This window comes from Crocuta crocuta, unplaced genomic scaffold (assembly GCF_008692635.1).
Source record: "Crocuta crocuta isolate KB4526 unplaced genomic scaffold, BGI_CrCroc_1.0 scaffold35, whole genome shotgun sequence".
NCBI classification, from domain to species: Eukaryota; Metazoa; Chordata; class Mammalia; order Carnivora; family Hyaenidae; genus Crocuta; species Crocuta crocuta.
Genome location: NW_027530625.1, coordinates 7,282,299 through 7,290,758, shown reverse-complemented (window position 1 = coordinate 7,290,758; position 8,460 = coordinate 7,282,299). Strand labels below are relative to the sequence as shown.

General features: G+C 61.1%; 1 protein-coding gene across 1 annotated transcript in view; it reads right to left on the bottom strand.

Annotated features, from left to right (window-relative positions):
• Positions 1-8,460, bottom strand: part of LAMC3 (laminin subunit gamma 3) — a 75,612-nt gene that overhangs the window by 37,257 nt on the left and 29,895 nt on the right. Inside the window, exons 6-7 of the mRNA XM_077768472.1 lie at positions 4,506-4,636; positions 1,842-2,008 (exon numbers count right to left, since the gene is read on the bottom strand). Coding sequence (XP_077624598.1) covers positions 1,842-2,008; positions 4,506-4,636 — 298 coding nt within the window. The remainder of the gene's footprint in view (positions 1-1,841; positions 2,009-4,505; positions 4,637-8,460) is intronic.

The following is an 8,460-nucleotide window of genomic DNA, read 5'->3' as shown; positions in this document are numbered from 1 at the left end:
GTGGCCGGGGCCCGGGGGGCGGGGGGGGCGGTCTGTGCCAGTCAGCCTCCTTGTGAGGAAGGAGCAGGCAGCTCGAGGCAGGTCAAGGATGAAGTTCGGGCCCAGCGTGATCGAGGACATAGAGACCGGTCGACTGATCTTCCCACACAGGACCCTCAAGAACGAAGGGGGCACCACAAGGGCGGACCCTCCCAGGAAAGCCTGGGCGCACAGTCCGCAGCCACTGTCACGGCTGGCCACCTTCTGCAGCGGCGGCGGGGCTCCCTCCGGGATAACCGTGCGGATCTGGTTCCCAGTGCCATGGGGTCACGCAGATGCACGGGAAGGACAGGTCGCCCCTCCTTCGCTCATTCATTCAATTTTATAAAGGAGAGCGTGCAAAGGCTCGCTCCGTCTTAGCCCCCGTGGTGACCCCGGCTCCTGCGTCGTGCTAACCACTGTGACGGGGGCCAGAGGCAGCGAGCAAGCGAAAATCCTACAGGGGCAGGGGGGCCCCGGGAGCGGAGAGGAGGGACCCCACGGGCTGTCCTGGGGGTGGGAGGAGCCCACCTGGAAGAATCTGAGGGTGGGCAGGAAGGGGTCGGCTGGGCGAGGGAGGGGGAGTCCCAGGCGGCAGGTGACGGCGGCCAGAGATCAGCCCAGTGCAGGGGCACTGGCATGTCAGGTGACGGGCAGCAGGAGGGGACAGGGAAGGGTGCAGGGGCCGTTGTGAGGTCAAGAGGTCAGCAGAGCGTGAACCGGAGAGGCGAGGCGGCCACGGTCAGTGGGCTTCACCTGCAGCAAGGCGGGCTGGGGGAGGGTCACAGTGCTGGGTGTATCTGTGTCTGCACGTTAGCAAGGGCCTGGGGGCCGGTGAGCAGGGAAGTGGGAGCTTCGGGCCCAGAGAGGGGGTGATATGTGGAAAGACACAGTCAGGGGGGCCGGAGGGCCAGGGATGAGGCCGTGCTCGGGGCAGCCTGCCCTGGGCGGCAGCTAGGGGCCAGGCACGAAGCCCCTGGCTTCCAGCCTGCTGGCAGAGAGGACAGAGGTGTGACCCCAGGGCGAGGACACGCCCGAAAAGTGGTCTGGCTTTTTGTGTCCCCGCTGTGGAGACAGACTCGGGCTCAGCACGGGGGAGCCCCCGGCACAGCTTCCTTGGCCCCAGGGAGGACTCCTTGGTGGAGTGAGAGGTGACCCCCAGCCGGTAAGGGCAGCAGGAACGCAGTGGCCCCAGGAAACTCATGGGACAGGCCATCCAGTCCCCGCCCTCACCCCGCCCCAGCTGCCCCGGGATGACCAGCTCCCCCAGCTCCACACAGAGCCCGAAACAATTCAGAGGACTCTCTGGGAGGCGGGCGGGGCTGGGGACCGTGGGGAAGCTGGGATGGGCTGGTGCGCCAGCCAGGCGGGGACCGGGGCGTGTCCGAGCGCACTGTGTGCAACCTTGCGTCCCTGGAGAAGGTAGGACAACACCCTCCTCTCCAGCCCGTCCCTGAGGTTAGGTGGTCAGAGCCACATCACATGGGGACTGCGACATCAAAAGCTGTCTGGGGGGCAGTGGGAGAGGCTGGGGGGGCAGGTCAGCGCCCCTCCAGGGCCTGGGACCTTCTGGCTTTGATTAGCATTTGAGGTTGGAGCCGCTGAAACAAAGGCACAGTCGGGGTGGGGGGGCCTTCCCAGCCCACTAACCACAGCCGCCTCCCCTGGGGGGTCTGGTCTGAGGGCAGGGCTTGCAGGGGAGGACTGAGGAACAAACGTCCCCTCCAGCTGTGTCCGGAGCGGCCCCCACCGCGGGGTCTCGGGGAGTCTGCCTCCCTGCCCGCCGCGGCGCGCAGAGACATCCGGTGGCCCAGGACACTCACGCACACACTCGTTGGCGGCCTCGGCGGTGCCCCGGGCCCACGGGCGGTCCTGGAAGAAGGGCAGGCAGCGCTCGCAGTCGGTGCCCGTGGTATTGTGCTGGCAGCGGCAAGCCAGCCGGCCCGTCCCCTCGGGTCCACACTCGCTGGCGTGTCCATTGCACTTGCACCTGGGGGCACACAGTGGAGGGCGTCCAGAATTGGGGAAGGCAAGGGGGTAATCACCAGGCGGCGCCTGCATTCAGACGAGCCCCCCATCCTACCGCTCAGTGGTGGCACTTTAAGGAACCCCAACTTCGTGCGGGGGTCACCAGTGACAGAGAGCTGACCGCCCCAGGCTCTCCTGAGCTCTGTCTGCAGACAAACCCCTTCCATCTTCACATGCCTGCTGTGATTACGCCCATTTGACAGATGGAGGAACTGAGGCACAAGCAGGTTGCCCAGGGCCCCCAGTTAGCAACGGCAGAGTTTACAAGGGTGCTGCCGCCGNCCTGCTGTGATTACGCCCATTTGACAGATGGAGGAACTGAGGCACAAGCAACGGCAGTTAGCAACGGCAGAGTTTACAAGGGTGCTGCCGCCAAAGGCTTCCCCCCCAGGAGGAGTCCCAGCCGAGAACGACTCAGAAAGAAGTGACCCCCGCTCCCTCCGGGCAGAGGGTGGAGGTAGGGGGCGGCCAACGAGCTGCCTCATGCAGATCTTTGTGTCGAAAGGGCTGAGAAAGAGGTTGCTCCTTAGAGGACAGCCCCCGACTCATCTCAAGTCCCCAGTGGGTCTGTGCCTTTGGGGCACCCCCTCAGGCCCATGTCGCACCCGTCCCCCCTCAACAAGATCGTGAGCCAGGTGGAAGGGGGCAGGACAGGTGACCCCGGTCCCCAGCAGCCAGACTGAGTCACTGAGGGACACCACGATTTCCAGCTTCCAGCCGACCCCGACCAAGCTCGCCTCGCTGGAGCCTCACGGCCGCAGCAGGAGGGACCATAATGACCCCCATTTCACGGATGAGGAAACTGAGGTTCGGGCCACAAAGTAACAGGTGCTAAGCAGCAGAGCTAGAATCCGAGCCCTGTTCTATTCCGCGCAGACCCCGAGCTCCTGGACACTCCCTACTCCACGGCCACTTGGTGGCTCCCATAAGCTGTGTTCCACCTTCTGCCCTCGGTGGGGGTGAAGAAACTGCTGACCACTGCTCGCACCCCCAGGGATTTTGTTTTTTTTAATTTGGGGACACAGGGCTTGGGACGGGCACAGGGCATCGTTTCCCCCATGGGAGCCCAGGGGAGGCGGGCAACACCCCAGTATTTCTGGCAGGGGTGAGGTGGATGCCAGTCTTGAGAGACAAGAACCCTCTGCCTTGGGACGAGGGACCGCCCGTGTCCCCACGGGGGGCTGTACACACCACCCTCCCCCCTGAAGCTCTCTGACCCCGAGGGAAGGAGTGAAATTCCTGTAGGCCATTGGAGGACGGAGGCCACCGGCTCCCCAGTCCCCCAGCGGGCTGCAGAGGGTGGTCCGGCTCCGGCAGATGGGACCCAGATGTTCTCTGGCCTGAAGCCCCCTGACAGCAGGCGCTGGGGGCAGGAACACCTCTGTTTCCTTCTTTCCTTTACAAGAAGGAGGTGCCTAAGCATTTATGCTGAAGACGCCCTTTGGGCCCCCCTGGATCCACAGCCCGCGTGTGTGCTCAGTACCTGCGGCCACGTGGGAGCCAGGCCTGGCGGGTTGAGGAAGACGAGGCCTCTGCCCTTCGGGGGCCCCTGCTTCTCCGAGAGCGAAGATGCTTAGACAAACCAGAGCGTGTGCCGATCAACCCGGGGTCCCGAGCCCAGCGGTTCCCACAGGAGGGGGGGGTGGGCCTCCGGCGGGCATCTGCTCACTGGGGGGCCGAGCCTTCCGGGTAGTCGGCTGTGGGGCTTGGGAGCTGCCTGAGCTGTTCGTCCGCACAGAGACGCCCCAAAGTCTTACTAAAAACGTCTGGGTGTCCACGAAGCCCTCCCATAGCCAGGTTTACCAGGAGACCGCGGCAGCAGTGGGGGGGACGGACCCCGTGGTTTGTAAAATCAGGGGCACCGATAAAGGGAGTAGAGCTGTGAAAGCTTTCAAGTGCTGCACCTGCCCGCGGTCAGCCCTGACCAGCTCTGCTCGGAGCGCACGTCAGACGGAATGTCCGTCCGGCTGTAAAGTGCAAACAGGCTGTTTCAGGTGGGAGCACAGACCACTGGAGGATCCCTGTGTAAGTGCCACTTCCTCTGTGGCATGAGTGAGCGAACCCGTACGATGCAAAAAGGGAAGAAAAAGAAAAAGGAAAAGGAAGGAGGGAAGGGGAGGGGAGGGAGAAAGGAGGAAAGGAGGAGAGGAAGGAGAGAGAAAAGGGAAGGGGGAAGGGACCTCCAGGCAGAGGGAACGGCAGGTGCAAAGGTCTGGCAGGTCCTGTGCATGGCAGTGGGAACACAGCTGTGGGATGCGGCTGGGCTGCGAAGGCCTTGAATGCCAAGTCCAGAGGACCAGGATCCTGCTCCCTCTGTCTCCCCAGATGCCCAGAGGCACATGAAGGGGCTTCTTCACCCTCCACGGCAGCCACTGGGTGACTCCCAAATGACAGCGACCTTGTGCGCCACGGCCACAGTCCTGGGGCCCTCGGGCCCCGCCAAGCTGCCCTCCACCTACCTGCCACCCACGGAGAAGTCAGATACGGCATAGTAGTAGGACTGCAGCACCCTGGGGTCCTTGAAGATGTCGTCCCCAAACGTGTTGAGCCGGTCCAGAGAGATAAGGAGCTCGGTGCTGGTGACCCACTCCTGGGGGGAGGCGGGGGACACGGTGGGGGAAGGAGGGAAGGCGTCAGCGAGCTCCTGGGCGTTTACTTTCACCCTGCTCTGCCTGAAAGTCCAGCCGGCTGCCCTGGGGGTCTCCCGGGACCCAGAGACGAGCGAAGCTTAGACAAACTCCAGGAAATAAGCAGCCTGTGCTTTGGGGTCATGCCAGTCTGGGCGCCGGGTCACTCACTGGCTGTGCAAGTTTGGGAGGTGGCTCAACGTCCCGGAGGCTCTGTTTTCCCATCTGTAAAATGGGACAAGGAATTGTGTGGGCCTCACAGGGTGCCTGGAGGAGGAGGACGGCCAGTGTAAGCAGCGGGGCGTGGGGGCTGTCACGTGCTTAGTAAGTGGCCGTGGTGCTGGGGTTGGGGGGGGCAGGGCCAAAGCAGCCCATCCTAGAGTTTGTCATGCAGGTCACTTAACTTCTCCCAGGGGCTTCTGCACCCCAGTCCTAGAGGGTGGCGGAGGGAGAACGAGTCCCAGTCCCCTTCTTGCCCGCGCAGCCGGGCCGGGTGTGGGGCAGGTCCTAGCTTCTAGGCTTCTCATAGGCTGAGGCTCCCACTGACAAGGCACCTGCCCCAGGCGACGTCAGTCCCACTTGGGACCCCTTATTCTCAGGGCACGCCCAGCCCCCAGGCTCTGCCTGGCACGTAGCAGGTACTCAGCAAACGCTAGTTGATGGCTGAATGACACCATCTCCCTGGAAGAGCATGGCAGGGAGGTAGGGGAGAGCCCACGTGAAGGCTGACATTTCCATGCGCCTGCTGTTCTAATCAGAGGTACACAGAGGCAGCTCCGGTTGAATTTTAATCAACATTTTAATTCAGCCCAGGAGCTCCTGGTTTAGCAATCAGGCCCATCAGGGCAGAAACGAACTCCCGGCGAAGTCTGTCTTCGGGCCCCAGCGTGACGCGGCCCAGCGGGNGCAGCCCACTGCCTGGGACCCAGGGCCTCTGCCCAGGGATGTTTCTGCTGCGGAGAGGGCGTCTGGCGCCGAAGACTTCAGTGGGAGCCTCAGCACCGAGCGGGGTTTGTAAGCGCCCATCACTCCACCAATCACTCCGCAAATGTCAGCGTGCATCCAGGGATCTGGCTCAAATGTACCAAGTCGGCCTTCTCCCAAGGTCTTTGGAGGGGGGGACAGAGGGACCCAAGACCAGCAGACACACGACACATCCTGCCTTACCTCCCGCCCCCAAATGCTCCAAATCCTCAGAGGAAGCCCCAGCCCAGATGTGCCCAGAGGGGAGGGGGGGCGGGGTATGGGGGAGAAGGGCAAGGCAGGCTTGCCTTTGTTGTCCATCTCCGACCTTGGTGTCCCCTGGGGGTGGGGGCGGGGCTTTCTCACGTAGGAGTCCACAAGTCAGGGAAGGGCGTGGCCTGGGGTGCCGCCTGAGACCCAGCCCTCTGCTGCCTTCAGAAGACCTTGGCTAATAACTTGTAAGTAATCTACAGAGCTCGGAGCCTGGGGAGGGGACGTTGTCATTTTAAACGGAATCATGATGGTGACACAAGAATATTTTTCAGGAGATAAGCAGAGCCTGGTATCTGGGCATGTGATTCTCTACCAGAAAGGATTAGCCTTTTGCCCAAACAGAGGTCTGGCCTTTGCCCCGGCTCCTGGGAGATCATCTCTAAGCCCTTGGCATGCTCTGCTTGATAAGAATGTCTCTGTTTGCTGGGGTCTTGGGCGGCTCCAGACGGTCTAGGCTAACAGCTGGTTTAGGGGGTGCCTTGGGCCACACAGGGCCAGCCTGACCCCTGACAGTTGGCCGTGTCTATGTGACCGACCCCCAGAAAAGACCCTGGACGCCCAGGGACAGGTAATCTCCCTGGTCAGCAGTACTCTGTGCGCGTTGTACGCGCTGCTGGAGAAGTAAGTCCCATCCCGCGACTCTCCTGGGAGACAGCAGGGGACTTCACACCAGTCCCTCCTGATCTCGTCGCTGGACGCTTAGCGCCTTCCTGCATCCTGGGACTCCTTCAAGGGAACCACTGAACCCGAGGGACCCTGAACCAGCGGGCGCCACGTCCTCTCGTGCTGGGCAGCCAGGGCAGGGGCCCAATCTCTTTCTGGGACTACGCGTTCCCTCTAGAAATAAACAGGATTCTGGCCCCCTTGTTATCTCTGACCGGCAAAGGGAATGTTCTGGATCTGTCGGGGGTGGGGTGGGGGAAGGGATGGCAGTGTTTTCTCAGCACAGGAAACTCAGGGAAGTGGACTAGAGGGCTGTCCGGCACCCACAAATGTCAGGCCGACCACTGCGTCCGTAGGTGAAGGTCACAGACACTCGGGAGCATGGACGGGCATGGGCACCGATCCAGGACCGCACGAACCAGAGCAGGCCCCGGAGGGCTGGACGGGGGTTGGGGGGGCACGGCCTGCCATCCCTTGCCATGACGATCAGAAGGGCAAGCTGCTGGGAGCTCTCACCCTCAAAGCGTGACTGAGCCCCTCTCACGTGCCAAGCACTGAGCTGGCCACTTAGAGTTGACTGTCTACACGAGGCTGTTTAAATTTACGGAAATGAAATAAGACTGAAAATTCAGTTCCTTGGTCAGGCTAGTCTCATTTTTTTTTTTTTTTTTTTTTCTAGGGGAGAGAGAGAGAGAGAGAGACAGCGTGAGCAGGGGAGGGTCAGAGAGAGAGGGAGACACAGAATCTGAAACAGGCTCCAGGCTCTGAGCTGGCTGTCAGCACAGAGCCCGACGCGGGGCCTGAACTCATGAACCGCGAGATCATGACCTAAGCGATCGGACGCTTAATTGACTAAGCCACCCAGGCGCCCCCAGGCTAGTCTCATTTCAAGTGCTCTGAGGATATGTGGCCAGTGGCTGCCATTGGACGCTGCAGGCAGAGACCACTTGGGTCACTGCAGAATGTTCTGGAGAGCATAGAACCAGGACTCTATGGTTCCCAAATTCGTATTCTTCCCATGTTTTTTTCTCTTTTTTTTAATTAAAAACATTTTTTAATGTTTATTTTTGACAGAGACAGAGAGTGAGCAGGGGAGGGGCAGAGAGAGAGGGAGACACAGAATCAGAAGCAGGCTCCAGGCTCTGAACTGTCGGCACAGAGCCCGACGCGGGACTCGAACCCACGAACCGTGAGATCATGACCTGAGCTGCAGTTGGATGCTTAACCGACTGAACCACCCAGGCGCCCCTGCACAGTTTCCATTTTATCTTCATAAAAGCCCTTGGGGACGCACAGGGCAGGCAATGTTATCAGTTCACAGAGGAAGTGAGGCCCTCAGCAGGGCATTCTAGAAAGTTCTAGAAAGAGCACCAGTGAGGAGTCAGGACACTCGGGTTCTGGTCTGGGCCCTTCTGCCATGCCCCTGGCAAACCCCTTCTCTGCTCCAGGCCTCAGTTTCCCCACCCACACAAGGAAAGGGCCAGGCGAGTTGGTGGCTGCCATGGGGCTCCGGGAGCCAAAGGGCTTGGCCGCAGCGGGCAGGGGACGCCTCTGCTTGGCTGCGCAAGGCCTCTTTCATCTCTTTTACTGTGGCTTCCACAACACATTCAGATACAACAAAGGCTTCCGTTGTTAAGATCTTTCTACTTTTTTTTTTAAGTTTTTTTTTTTAAGTTTATTTTGAGAGAGACCGAGAGAGAGAGCAGGTGAGGGGCAGAGAGAGAGAGGGAGACAGAGGATCCCAAGCATGCTCCACACCGTGGGCACACAGCCCGGTGCGGGGCTCGAACTCGCACCGCAAGATCATGACCTGAGTGGAAACCAAGAGTCGGATGCTGAACCCACTGAGCCTCCCAGGCGCCCCTGTGTCCTTTTATTTTCGACTTCC